Raw genomic sequence first — 14898 nt, forward strand, 5'->3', positions numbered from 1 at the left:
TCCATCTCCCATACCAGCTTGGTTTCTTCTGACTTGGAGCCTTTTCTCATGCTGGTACCTCTGCCTTAACTAATTTTTTTCTTCTTCATTGCCACCTTCTTATTCCAGGTTGGTTAATCCCTATGCTTTCATTAGGATCAGGCTGATACATATCTCTTACAACAAACTATTTGATAGTCTCCCTGACTTTCAGAGTACTTATCACATTGTGTTGAATTTGCTTGTCTAGTAGGCCAACTGACAGTTTCTTAAAGAAACGGTACTTATGCCAGACCTGGTGGCACATGCTTGTAATCCCAGTACTTGGAAGGCTGAGACATGAGTATTACGGTTTTGAGGACAGCCTCAACAAGTAGTGTGATTCATCAACCTAGTGAGACCCTGTTTCAAATCAAAAAATTAAGCTGGGTGTGGGTGGTGCACGCTTGTGATTCCAGTTCTTGAGAGGCTGAGATAGGAGGATCACAGGTTCAAAGTCAGCCTCAGTTAGTGAGGCCCTACCCTACAAAACTTAGTGAAACCCTGCTTCAAAATAAAGAATAAGCCGGGTGTGGTGGCGCACACTTGTAATCCTAGCATTTGGGAGGCTGAGACAGAGGATTGCCGTTTGCCAACAGCCTCAACTACTTATTGAGGCCCTTTTCAACTCAGTGAGACCTTGTTTCAAAATAAAGAATAAAAAATAGGGCTAGGGGTGTAGCTCTAGCTCCGAGGTAGAAAGCCTCTGGGTTCCATCCCCAGCACCACAAAAAAAAAAAAAAAAAAATTGAAAAGGGCTGAGGATGTAGCTTGATGGTAGAATGCCCTTGGGTTCAATCACTAAGTAGCTGAGGCAGTGAACCATGATCTTTCTGTCTCAGCCTCCCAAATGCTGGGATTACAAGTGTGTCCAGCTTATTTTTACTTTGAAACGGGGTCTCACTAGGTTGATGAAAGTCTCACTCTTGCTCAGGCTGTCCCTGAATCTATGATCCTCCTGTCTCCGTCTCCCTTCTACTGGGATTATAAACATGCACCACAACACCCAGCTTGAAGATTGTTATTAAAAATTGATTCTTTCCAACCAATCCAGGAAAGACAGCATTATTGTGGATTATATTTGGCTTTAGTTAACTTATCTGCGCTTTTTTCTATTAGGGACAGGGCTTAAGGAGGAACTAGGCTCAGTGAGAGATGAAAATTAAGTGGTGAATATAGACATTATCCTCTTTGGTGCTGGGGATTGAATGAAGGGTTTATATATGTCTCTATTACTGCTTTATACCCCCAGCCCTAATTATTACTCTTTTTTTTTTTTTAAGTTCTTTGACTTATCCCTAAAGAGTCATGATAAAATGACAGGAAAAAGCATTTTCAATCTTCATCATTGTCAGTAGTAAATAGTTCTAGGAAAGATGGGCAATAGTTTGGTAATTGTGATTGGTGGTTATGGAAATGGCTTGGTTTGTTCCAGGTGATGGTAAAGGTGGGAAGAGCACTTGTGTAAAGCGAGAGCTTTGCAGTGTGCTGTAACTCATCTAGAAGCAGTGCTGCTGGTTGAAGCTGGAGATAGTAATAGTCATCATGACTTTCACGTCATATAGTTTTATAGCTTTTGTTTGAGATGTACAACAGTGAAGTAGAACAGATAGAATTATTATTCCCTTCTACGGGTTAGGGAGAAAAGGATTAGAGAATTAAATGGCTGGCCTGTTTTATGGCCAAGTGGTAAAGTTGGAGAACTGGATAACAAATTCTGCTTTTTTTGAGGGGAGAGCACTGGGTATCAAACCCAGGGGCATTCTACCTTTGGGCTACACCTTCCAGCCCTGTTTTATTTTTTATTCAGAAATAGGGTCTCACGAAGTTGCAGAGGGTCTCACAAGTTGTTGAAGTTGGGCTTGAACCTGTAGTCCTCCTATCTTGGCCAGCCAAGTACAGGGATTATAAGTGTACTACTACGCATTGCTAAAGAACCAAACAAGAATGGGATCGAGGCGGGGGGAGGGAATGGGATGGGGAGTGGATGAGGGTTAATTGGATGATGTGTGCTTGTATATCCTCTCAAGTCTTGTATTCCAATGTGATGTATGGAAACTCTTAAGGACTGCCACATGAATATGCTAAATTTATACCTGGGGAATTAGCTGCATTTATCATGGGATAGAAAACAAATTCGGAGTTACTTCAAAACCCTATTCTCTTTGGAAGCAAGTTAATTTTTTTGTTCCAGTACTGGAGATTGAACCCAGGGGCATTCTACCTCCGAGTTATACCCCCATTTCGAAGCCAGCCTCAGCTACTTAGGCTCTCAGCAACTTAGTAAGACCCTGTTTCCAAATAAAATATAAAAATAGGTCTGGGAGTATAGCCCGTAGGTAGAAAAGCCCCTGGGTGTTCCACCCTTAGTAACACACACACACAAAAACAAACAAACAAAAAACAATAAAATTAATAGGTTTCAAGCTGGGAATGTTGGTGCATACCTGTAATTCCAGTTCTTGGGATGCAGGAGGATTACAGGTTCTAGTTCAATCTCCATAATTTAGTGAAACCTTCAACAATTTAGCAAAACTCTGTTTCAAAATAAAAATATAAAAAGGCTAGAGATTTAGCTCAGAGGAAGAATGTCTCTAGGTTCAATCCTCCGGTACTCACCACAACACACACACACACACACACACACACACACACACACATGACTAGTGAAATAACATGTAAAAGAGTTAGGATTGTTTGCTAGGCTCATTCTTTTTTTCTTTTATAATGGTACTGAGGGTTGAAGCCAGGGGCATTCTACTTCCAAGTTATACCCCTAGCCCTATTTTATTTATTTTTGTGGTACTGGGGATGGAACCCAAGGGCATTCTACCTCCAGGCTACACTGCCAGACTTCTTTTTTTATTCAGAAACAGGGTCTCACTAAGTTTCTAAGAGCCTTGCTAAGTTGTTGATGCTGGTTTTGAATCTTGCAATCCTCCTTTCTCAGCCTCCCAAGTACTAGAATTACAGGTGTGTGCCACCATGCCCGGCTTATTTTTATTTTTATTTATTTATTTCTTTTGCGGTACTGGAGATGGAACCTGGGGGCATGATACCTCCAAGCTAGACCCCCAGCCCTATTTTTTATTCTTTATTTTGAAACAGATTCTCACTGATTTGCAAAGGGCCTTGCCAAGTAGCTGAGGCTGTCTGCAAACCGCGATCCTCATGTCTCAGCCTCCCAAATGCTGGGATTAAAAGTGTGTGCTACCACACCTGCTCTTATTTTTATTTATTTTTATTTTTTTAAATTGTTTTGCAGGTCTGGCAATGGAACCCAGGGGCATTCAACCTCTGAGCTATACCTCCTGCCCTATTTTTTATCTTTATTTTGAAAACGGGTCTCACTGAGTTGCAGAGAGCCTCACTAAGTAGCTGAGCCTGCCCACAAACTGGGATTCTCTGGTCTCAGCCTCCCGAATGCTGCGTGCACCACCACGCCCGGCTTCATTTTTATTTTTGAAATAGGGTCAGTATGCTGATGAGAGTCTTACTTCTTGCCAAGGCTGTCCTTGAAATCTGCAGTCCTTCTATCTTAGCCTTCCAAGTACCGGGATAATAGATGTGTGCCACTTGGCTAGGGCTCATGAATTCTTGTCTAGGACATCCTCAGGAGTGTGCTTAGTGAGATTGACATAGAGAAAGTTTATAGCTCACTGTATTTTGTTTTTCAGTCTCCAAAGTATATTAAACAAGGTTTTTAAGAGTAGTTTCCAAGTACATTCATAAATCATTTGAAGTTCATGTTAAAATTACCCTTAATATTTATTTAAAAGCTGGTCTTTTAATAATAGGTGTTTTGGCCTTTCACCCAAGCATTATAAATTTTTAATTCTACATTATTTATTAGTTTTGGGAATAGGATGAAAGAAATGCCATCCCAGGCCAATTAGCTCAACTTCTGGAGCCTAGGCCAGATAGTAGTGCCAAAGCATAAGCATGTCTTTTGAGAACAAGACTTACTTTTTTAAATTGTTTTTAATTTTGTGGTACTAGGGATGGAACCCAGGTGCATTCTACCTCCAAGCTATACCCTTAACCCTTTTTTTTTTTTTAAATTATTGTTTTTGAGAGCCGGGCGTGGTGGCGCACGCTCGTAATCTCCGCACTTGGGAGGCTGAGACAGGAAGATCGCACAGGTTCGAAGCCAGCCTCAGCTACTTAGTGAGGCTCTCAGCAACTAAAGTGAGACCCTGTTTCCAAATAAAGTATAAAATAGGTCTGGGAGTATAGCCCGGAGGTAGAAAGCCTCTGGGTTCCATCCCCAGTACCACCCCCCCAAAAAAATTATTGTTTTTGAAACAACTGTGTTGTGGAGTGCCTTGCTAGGTAACTGAGGCTGGCCAATCAGTCTGCAGTCTTCCTGTCTCAGCCTCCCAAGTGCTGGGATTACAAGCGTGCACCACCATGCCCAGCTTCCAATTTTACTTTATTTTGTGTTAATTGTAATAAAATGGAAGTGCCTTTAAAATAGTAATTTATAGCCAAGTATAGCTGTGTAAGTATAATTCTAATACTTGGGAGGCTGAGACAGGAGGATCATAGCTTCCAGGCCAGTCTCAGCTATTTATTTTTTTTGTTTGTGGTGGTGGGGATTGAACCCAGGGGCATTCTACCTCTGAGTTATACCCCTAGCCCTATTTTATTTTTATTTTTTGAAAACAGGGTCCCCCTAGGTTGTTGAGAGTTTCACTGCTTACTAAGGCTGGCCTCAAACCTGTGATCTTCTTGTCTCAACCTCCCAAATACTGGAATTACAGGCATGTGCCACCACACCCAACTTTAGTCTCAGCTATTTAACGAGACTCTGAGCAACTTAGTGAGATCTTATTTCACGGAAAGAAAAAAAATGCAGGGTATATAGTTTTTAAGTTGAACTCCCCTAGGTTCAATCTCTTAATACCAAAAAAAAAAAAAGGTTTATTTAAATGATACTTTTTACTTATTTATTTTATTTATTTATTTACTTATTTACTTATTTATTTATTTATATATTTACTTATTTATTTTACTTATTTATTTACTTATTTATTTACTTATTCTGAGGACAGAATTCAGTCCTGGTGATTCTACCTCTGAGCTTCATCCCCAGCCCTATTTTATTTTTTATTTTCAAACAAGGTCTAGCTGAGTTGCCTTGGCTGGTCTCTAACTTGTGTTATTCCTGTTTTGGCTTTCCACATACTGGGATTACAGACCTGTGCCGTTGGGTTGGCCTGAACAAAGATTTTTGTCCAGGCCAGGTGGTGAGGCTTGTAATCCCAGTACTTGGGAGGCTGAGACTGGAGGATTGCAGGTTCAAGAACAGCCTCAGCAAATTGTGAGATTCTCTTTAACCTAGCGAGACCTTGTTTTCAAGTAAGAAATAAAATTGGGCTGGGAATGTAGCGCTCAAAGGTAGAATGCCCCTAGGTTCTGTCTTCAGTACCCCCTCACACACACACAAAAATCACACAAAGATTTTTGTTTGTTTATTGTTTGTAGTACAGGTGATGGAACCCAGAGGCATGCTCCCTCCATGCTACACCTACAGTCCAATTTTACTTATTTTTTTCTCTTTTTTTTTTTTTGGTGGTACTGGGGGTGGAACCCAGGGGCTTTTCTACCTCTGGGCTATACTCCAAGACCTATTTTTTATACTTTATTTGGAAACAGAGTCTCACTAAGTTGCTGAGAACCTCACTAAGAAGCTGAGGCTGGCTTTGAATCTGTACAATCCTCCTGTCTCAGCCTCCCAAGCGCTGGGATTACAATCGTGCACTACCACGCCCAGCCTCCAGTTTTACTTTATTTTGAAACAAGGCCTCACTAAGTTGTTGAGGCTGGCCAGGAAACTGAGATCCTCCAGTCTCGGCCTATTAAATACTGGGATTAAACCATGCTCCACCATGCCTGACACACATGATTTTTATTTATTTATTGTTTATTATTATTATTATTATTATTATTATTTTGTGGTACTGGGGATGGGATCTAGGGACATTCTACCTCTGAGCTACATATTTTTTATTTTTTATTTTGAAACAGGGTCTCACTGTCTTGCAAAGGGCCTCACTAAGTAGCTGAGGCTGTCCTTGAACCGCAATCCTCCTGTCTCGGCCTCTGAATGGTGGGTTTACAAGCGTGCCCCGCCACACCCGGCTACACGATGATTTTTAAATGTTAGTGTTCATCATATTCACCTGGAGCTTGGCCCTGCTTCCAGTGTCCGGTTCAGTAGGTCTGAGTTGAGGTTTGAGAATTTGCATTTCTAACTCAATCTCAGATGCTGCTGCCTGTGTCTTTCCAGAGTCATATTTGAGACCTATGGTATTAAACCATATTAATACCATATTATGGTATTAAACCAGTCCAATATACTACTAAAAATATTAAGAGTTGTTAGTTTCTGGTACTGTTTAAGTGTGACCAGAGTGTGCTTTATTTTATAGTTTATTCTTCTCTTTGGAGGAATCCCTTATCTCTGGAGAGTTTCTGGACGATTCTGTGCTTATGCTGGCTTTGGACCAGAATATGAGGTATGTAATTCATTAGCATGCATTTGTCAGGATGTTTTTTGCCTTTGGCAAGCTTTGTATAAAGTTAACTTTGGCTATACCATCATTAGACTTAACTTCTTTGTTCGCATAGTCCTTGTCTGCCCAGGTATCAGCCTGTGCTAGTTACTGTAACTCCAAATTTTCAGTGGTTTACCACAGTAATTTATGTCTCAATCATGTAATAGCTTGGTATGAGTGTATATTTTTAGTTAGCAAGTGACTTAGCTCCATCGGTAAGGCCAGGGACCCAGTTCTTTTTTGTCTAGTGCTCCAAAGAGAGTAGAGAGAGTATACCTTCTTAACTTCCCTAGCTCCAAAATGGTATGTGTCTTTTGCATTTTTATTTATTTTGTGAACTAGTCATTTGGTCTTACCTAGATGCAGGGGATCTGGGAAATGTAGTCTCTGGTTAGAGCTACTTCTTATGCAACAAAAGAGGAAGCATGAATTTTGTTAAACCCACATTAAGCAGATTCTTGCAGGTCACACACTTTTATTTATTTATTTATTTTGGTGGTACTGGGGGTGGAACCCAGAGGCTTTCTACCTCCGGGCTATACTCCCAGACCTTTTTTTTTATATTTTATTTGGAAACAGGATCTCACTAAGTTGCTGAGAGCCTCACTAAGTAGCTGAGGCTGGCTTCGAACCCGTGCGATCCTCCTGTCTCAGCCTCCCAAATGTGGGGATTACAAGTGTGCGCCACCATGCCTGGCTAGGTCACACACTTTTAGTAGCTACCTCACACGAAGACAGAGTCTCTCTTTTAGAATCTCCATTGCTGGTTCAGTTGACCATCCATCCTTCCAGGAACTGCACTTACTGGGCAAAGTTTTATTTTATTTTTTATTTTTTGGTGGTACTCGGGGTGGAACCCAGAGGCTTTCTACCTCCAGGCTATACTCCTAGACCTTTTTTATATTTTATTTGGAAACAGGGTCTCACTAAGTTGCTGAGAGCCTCACTCAGTAGCTGAGTCTGGCTTCTAACCTGTGAGATCCTCCTGTCTCAACCTCCCAAGTGCGGGGATTACAAGCGTGTGCCACCACGCCTGGCTCTGGGCAAAGTTTTAAACTAATGACTCTGTCTATAGTAGATACTATAGCACTGCTTCCTGACTTTTCCTTGGGAATTGACAAAACCTTAACCTCTTTCTTGATGGTTTATTTGAAATCATGGATCATCTAAATGTAGGGGTACACTGTGCTGTGAGTACATTTTACTCATCCATGTCCCTTTCTGTATACCTTTTCTAAGGTGGCCAGATTGCTGTGTGTGTGTGTGTGTGTGTGTGTGTGTGTGTGTGTGTGTGTGATTGAAGGCCTTTCTGGGTTTCTTAGTCTGGCCTTGATCCTATGGTTTTCTATCTTATCTCTCTCTACTTTTTTTTTTTTTGTGTGTGTGTATGTGGTACTCAGGATGGAATCCAGGGACTTTCTACGTCTAGGCTACACTCCCAGACATATTTTTATATTTTATTAGAAACAGGGTCGCCGGGCGTGGTGGCGCACACTTGTAATCCCCGCGCTTGGGAGGCGGAGACAGGAGGATCGCTCAGGTTCTAAGCCAGCCGCACTGGCTTAAGAGACCCTGTTTCCAAAGATAAAAAAATATAAAAATAGGTCTGGGAGTATAACCTGGAGGTAGAAGGGATTCCAGGAACCCCAGTACCAAAAAAAGGAAGAAAGAAAGAAAAGAAACAGGGTCTCACTTAGCTTCTGAGAGCCTCACTCAGTAGCTGAGGCTGGCCTCTAACCTATGCCATCTTCCTGTCACAGCCTCCAAGTACTGAGATTGCAAGCATGCACCACCATACCCGTCTTCTATCTAATTTATTTAAAGGGAACATACAACTATCTGTAGTGTGTGTGTGTGTGTGTGTGTGTGTGTGTGTGTGTGTGTGTGTAAGTAAAGGCAGGCAGGCAGTCACTGATAATTGAATCCAGGGACATTCTACCTCCAAGCTACACTCCTAGATCTTTTTTTATTTTCTGTTTGAAGCAGGACCTATAGGTTGTTGAGAGACTCACTAAGTTGCTGAGACTGGCTTTGAATCTGTGATCCTCCTGTCTCGGCCTCCCAAGTATGGGGGTTACAGGTGTGTTACCACCATGCGTGGCTCAATTAAACTATTTCCTGAGGATAGTTTTCCCTATTGTATTTTAGCTTTTGGTGAAAAATTGAATACACTGTACCCCATCTGCCCCGTGGCAGCGTTTTTGAGTCTCCAGTATAAGTTTGTTTTTGATCTCATCCAGACCTGTATTTTGCATCTTCCAAGGTGCTTTTTTCTCTCCATACTTTTGTAAATTGCCTGACGTCCCTTCTCCTTTCCTCTCTCTCTCTCTCTCTCTCTTTTTTTTTGGATTTATGGATGAAACCCAGGGGTGTTTGACCTCCAGGCTCCACCCCCTTCCCTCTTTTTTATTCTTTATTGTGAAGCAGAGTCTCACTAAGTTGCGGAGGGCCTCACTAAGTAGCTGAGGCTGTTCACAAACCTCGATCCTCTAGTCTCAGCCTCCCGAATGCTGGGATTACAAGCGTGCACCACCACGCCCGGCATCCTTTTCTCTCTTTTCTGTTCCAGTAATTTCTTTCTTTTCATAGTGGTGTCCCAAGTCTCATCAGCTTTGTAAGCATTCTTTGTATTTACAAGCATTTGTTGCTGTCTCTTTTCTGAATTCTCGTAACCATATTATCTATATGACTTACAATTACTCTCATATAGTGCCTGTGTAATAAAAGAATTGTTTTGTTCGTCTTTTACTCCTTCCCTTGCAAATAAACTTTTTTCCCAGGACATAGATAATGTTTCAGTCCTTGTATTACCCATAGAATCAGGCATATAGCTTGCAATAGAGTAAACACTCAGCAAATACTGATTTTTTCCTAGCTACTTGGGAAGCTAAGGCAGGAGGATCAGAAATTCAGAGTGTATCACACTCTGAAGAGTCGCCAAGTGTCAACTGTGATGAAGCCAAGCAAAATATGTTACTCGGTGCTGGCTTCCTCTTCCCCTTGGTGCATGGAAAATCCTTTTCCCCAAGTGAAGTCCTAAGGCAAGAGGCCTCTTTTTGTTTTTTCTAAATGGGGCCAAGAGCCAGGCATGGTGGTGCAGGCTTGTTATCCCCGCACTTGGGAGGCTGAGACAAGAGGATCGCACAGGTTCAAAGCCTGCACAGGTTTGAAGCCAGCCTCAGCTGGTTTAAGAGACCCTGTTTCCAAATAAAATATAAAATAGGTCTGGGAGTGTAGGCTAGAGGTAGAAGTCCCCTGAGTTCCATCCCCAGTACCACCAAAAAAAAAAGAAAGAAAACAAAAAGAAATTCAAGGCTGAGCACGCTTGTTATCTCAGCATTTGGGAGGCTGAGATGGGAGGATCGCACAGGTTTGAAGCCAGCCTCAGCTACTTAGTGGGGCCCTTTGCAACTCAGTGAGACCCTGTTTCAAAATAAAGAATAAAAAAAAAAAGTTGGGGGTGTCGCTCAGAGGTAGAATGCCCCTGGGTTCCACCCCTTTAGTACCTTAGCAAGATCCCATCTCAAAATAAAAAATGAAAAGAGTTAGGGCTATACCTCAGTGGTAAACACCCCTGTGTCCAATCCCCAGTGCTGGGCAGTGGGGGAGATAAATGATCATCATTAAAACCTGCCATTTTTTCTTCTTGTACTTAGATCACTCAGTCCTTGGTGTTTCTCCTATTGGCTACACTTTTCAGTGCATTGACTGGTTTGCCATGGAGTCTTTATAATACATTTGTGATAGAAGAAAAGCATGGTTTCAATCATCAGGTATAATAAAACATTTTTTTATATGAAGATTTTTTCTTTTGTCTGTGGTAGTTTAAGCATAATTTACTGTTTTAGAGCATGAATTGATTGAGAAAAAAGGAACTACTGTTATGGTAAAGATTATAAAGTCTTGCTATAAACTCTTGGAGTACTAATGAATAGTGTTTATCAACTAATAACATTAAACAAATTTAAAGTATAAAATGCTAGAGATTTACTTACTGTCTTAGGTGCCTATGTTAGTCATATAGTATCATCTCACTGCATGCTAACTTTTAAGATTGCTTTAATAATGTATACATTGTATTCACTTACTAGGTATTTAAAAAGCCAAACCAGTTTCTCAGTTTCTAGTGGTGATGTTTTCTTTTTCAGACTTTGGAATTTTTTATGAAAGATGCAATTAAGAAATTTGTTGTGACTCAGTGTATTTTATTGCCTGTGTCTTCGCTTCTGCTTTATATTATTAAAATTGGAGGTGACTATTTTTTTATTTATGCCTGGTTGTTCACATTAGTTGTTTCTCTGGTGAGTAAAATCATTCTTTCTTTTTTAACAAACGTTCTTTGGTGCGAAAACTGTAAATTAATCTTCATTAGTATGTAAAAGTTCTTAAAAAGATGATGAAGCCAGGCGTGGTGGCGCACACTTGTAATCCCAGCATTTGGGAGGCTGAGACAGGAGGATTGCGGTTCACGGACAGCCTCAGCTATTTAGTGAGACCCTTTGCAACTCAGTGAGACCCTGTTCAAAGTAAAGAATAAAGAAAAATAAATCTGTGTGTCCCTCAGAGGTAGAATGTCCCTGGGTCCTGGGTTCCATCCCTAGAACAACAATAATTAAAAAAAAAAAGGATGATGATGAAATAAAAAAGGTTTTCATAGGTATTTTCCAGGTGAGGTGGTGCCTACCTATAATCTACTGGGGAGGATGGGGAAGGAAGATCACAAGCTTTTTTTTTGGTACTGAGGATGGAACCCAGGGCATTCTGCCTCCCAGCTACACCCCCAGCCCTATTTTTTATTCTTTTTTTTTTTTTCCCCCTGTGGTACTGGGGGTGGAACCTAGGGGCTTTTCTACCTACGGACTATACTCCCAGACCTATTTTATACTTTATTTGGAAACAGGGTCTCACTAAGTTGCAGAGAGCCTCACTCAGTAGCTGAGGCTGGCTTTGAATCTGTGCGATCTTCCTGTCTCAGCCTCCCAAGTGCTGGGATTACAAGCGTGAGCCACCATGCCCAGCTTATGCTTTAATTTTGAAACAGGGTCTCACTGAGTTGCAAAGGGCCTAAGTAGCTGAGGCTGTCCTCGAAGAGCAATCCTCCTGTCTCAGCCTTCCAAATGCTGGGATTACAAGCATACGCCACCATGCCTGGCTGGAAGATAACAAGTTTGAGGGCAGCCTGGATAATTTAGAGAGACCCTGCTCCCAAAAAACCCCCAAAGGGGTTATATATCCAGGGATATAGCTCAGCAGTAGAATGCTTGCCTTTCACACATAAGGCCCCGAGCTTATTCCCCAGTACCAAAGGTTTTTTTCTGGTGGTACTGGGGATTGAACCCAGGAGCATTCTACTTCTGAGCTACATCTCCAACCCTATTTTATTTTTTATTTGGAAACAGAACTTGCTAAGTTGCTGAGGCTGGCCATGAACCTGCAATTCTCCTTTCTCAGCCTTCCCAAGTACTAGGATTGCAAGTATGTGCCCCTGCTTTTTTTTTTTTTTTTTTTTTTGGTACTGGGGATTGAACCCAGGGGCTTTCTACCTTCAAGCTACACCTCCAGCTCTGTTTTTTTATTCTTTATTTTCAATTTTTAAAATTTATTTTGGCGGTATTGGGGATAGAACTCAGTGGCATTCTACCTCCGAGCTACACCTCCAGCCCTATATTTTATTATTTTTTTATTTTGAAACCGGGTCTCACTGAATTGCAAAGAGCCTCACTAAGTAGTTAAGGCTGTTCGCAAACCGTGATCTTCCTGTCTCAGCCTCCCAAATGCTGGGATTACAAGCGTGCATCACCACGCCCAGCTTAATATTTTTATTTACTATATCAGACAGATATTAGCGCTAACTGGAAATACCAGAGCAAATAAGTTCCCTGTTCTAATGTTTAGGGTAGAGATATTGTTTCAATATAATTGAATATGTATAACAATGAGTAGTTTTAGTTTAAGAAAATATTCGAACCGGGCGTGGTGGCGCACGCTTGTAATCCCAGCATTCTGGAGGCTGAGACCGGAGGATCGCAGTTCACCGACAGCATCAGCTACTTGTGAGGCCCTCTGCAACTCAGTGAGACCCGGTTTCAAAATAAAGAATAAAATATAGGGCAAGGGGTGTAGCTCGGAGGTTGAATGCCCCTGGGTTCCATCCCCAGACCCGCAAAAAAAAAGAAGAAAACATATTCATAGGTTGCTCTGACATTTACTTTTTCAGGTTCTTGTCACAATATATGCTGATTATATTGCCCCTTTATTTGACAAATTCACACCTCTGCCTGAGGGAAAACTTAAACAAGAAATTGAAGTAATGGCAAAGAATATTGACTTTCCTTTGACCAAGGTATATGTTGTTGAAGGTAAGGCTATCTGGGGATAAGATGGTTTTATTTGAATACTCTATTTCTAATAAAAGAAAAACCTATTTTTATTGTTTGCTTAAATTTTCTATTCAAAGGTTAGGATACCAGCTGGGTGTTGTACACTTGCCTATAATCCCAGTATTTGGGAGGCTGAAATAGGAAGATCATGGGTTTGTAGCTAGCCTCAGCAATTTAGCAAGGCCCTGGTTTTTTTGTTTGTTTGTTTGTTTGTTTGTTTGTTTTTGGTGGTACTGGGGCTCCTGGAAGCCCTTCTACCTCCGGGCTACACTCCCAGACCTATTTTTATATTTTTTTTTTATTTGGAAACAGGGTCTTTTAAGCAAGCGCGGCTGGCTTCGAACCTGCGCGATCCTCCTGTCTCCGCCTCCCAAGCGCAGAGATTACAAGCGTGAGCCACCACGCCCAGCAGCAAGGCCGTTTTAAAAAATAAAATAAAATAGGGCTGGAGTTGTAACTCAGAGGTAGAATGCCTCTGTGTTCAAGCTCCAGTATCACACACAAAAAACATACAGGTTAAGATAGGATTTTACTCTGTGTGTGTGTGTGTGTGTGTGTGTGTGTGTGTGTGTGTGTGTGTGTGATGGTTACTAGGGATTGAAGTCAAGGGTGTTCTACCTTCTAGCCACATCCCCATCCCTATTTCATATTCCTTATTTTGAAATAGTCTCACTAGTTTTGCAACTAAGTAGCTGAGGCTGGCCTAAAACCTGCAATCCTCCTGTTTTAGCTTTCCAAGTACTGGGATTAGGAGCCTGTGCACCACACCTGGCTAGGATTTTACATTTTAAGATTTGTAGGAGCCGGGCGTGGTGGCTCATGCTTGTAATCCCAGTACTTGGGAGGCTGAGACAGGAGGATCGTGTAAGTTCGAAGCCAGCCTCAGCTACTTAAGTGATGCTCGCAACGACTTAATGAGACCCTATTTCCAATAAAATATAAAAATAGGTCTGGGAGTGTACCCTGGAGGTAGAAGTTCCCTGGGTTCCATCCCCAGTAACACACACACAGAGACACAATTTGTAGGAATTGGTGACATAATCTAGGGATAGAAACTGGTGACCTGATGCCAAATCTTGTTCTTGCCTTCAGGGGCATTCTACCTCCAAGCTACACATACCCCAGCCCTATTTTTTATACTTTATTTTGAAACAGGGTCTCACTCTGTGCAAAAGGCCTCACTAAGTAGCCGAGGCTGTCTGTGAACTGCAATCCTCCTGTCTCAGCCTCCTGAATGCTGGGATTACAAGCATTCACCATCACGCTCGGCTCTTACTTAATTTCTTTTGCAATACTGTGTACGAAACCCAGGGATATTTTACCTCTGAGTTACACCCCCAGCCATATATATATATATATATATATATATATATATATATATATATATATATATATATATATATTCCCCCCCCCCAGTACGGGGGATGGAACCCAGGTGCATTCTACCTCTGAGCTATACCCTCAGCCCTGTTTTTTATTCTTTATTTTGAAACAGGGTCTCACTAAATTGTGAAGGGTCTCACTAAGTAGCTGAGGCTATCTGTGAACTGCGATCCTCGGGTCTCCACCTCCTGAATGCTGGGATTACAAGTGTTCACCATCACGTCCGGCTCTTAATTTTTTTTTTTTTTTTTTTTTGCAATACTGGGTATGGAACCCAGGGATATTTTACCTCTGAGTTACACCCCCAGCCCTATATATATTTTTTTTCAGTACGGGGGATGGAACTCAGGAGCATTCTACCTCTGAGCCATACCCTCTAACCCTTTTTTTATTCTTTACTTTGAAAGAGAGTCTCAATGCATTGCAAACTATGATCCTTCTGTCTTAGCCTCTCAAATGCTGGGATTACAAGCACGTGTCACCATACCCGGCTTTTTTTTTTTTTTTTTTTTCCTAAATAACAGGGTCTCACGAGGTTGATAAGAATCTCACTACTT

The 14898-nt window shown here is 41.5% G+C and overlaps 1 protein-coding gene across 1 annotated transcript in view; it reads left to right on the forward strand.

The window, feature by feature from the left end:
- The window catches only part of ZMPSTE24 (zinc metallopeptidase STE24), a gene marked incomplete at both ends in the record, with an annotated part of 50820 nt that overhangs the window by 9280 nt on the left and 26642 nt on the right, over positions 1 to 14898 (forward strand). Inside the window, 4 exons of the mRNA XM_080692972.1 lie at positions 6453 to 6539; positions 10235 to 10351; positions 10727 to 10879; positions 12796 to 12937. Coding sequence (XP_080549098.1) covers positions 6453 to 6539; positions 10235 to 10351; positions 10727 to 10879; positions 12796 to 12937 — 499 coding nt within the window. The remainder of the gene's footprint in view (positions 1 to 6452; positions 6540 to 10234; positions 10352 to 10726; positions 10880 to 12795; positions 12938 to 14898) is intronic.

Source organism: Muscardinus avellanarius (assembly GCF_963383645.1).
Source record: "Muscardinus avellanarius genome assembly, chromosome: 3".
Taxonomy (NCBI): Eukaryota; Metazoa; Chordata; class Mammalia; order Rodentia; family Gliridae; genus Muscardinus; species Muscardinus avellanarius.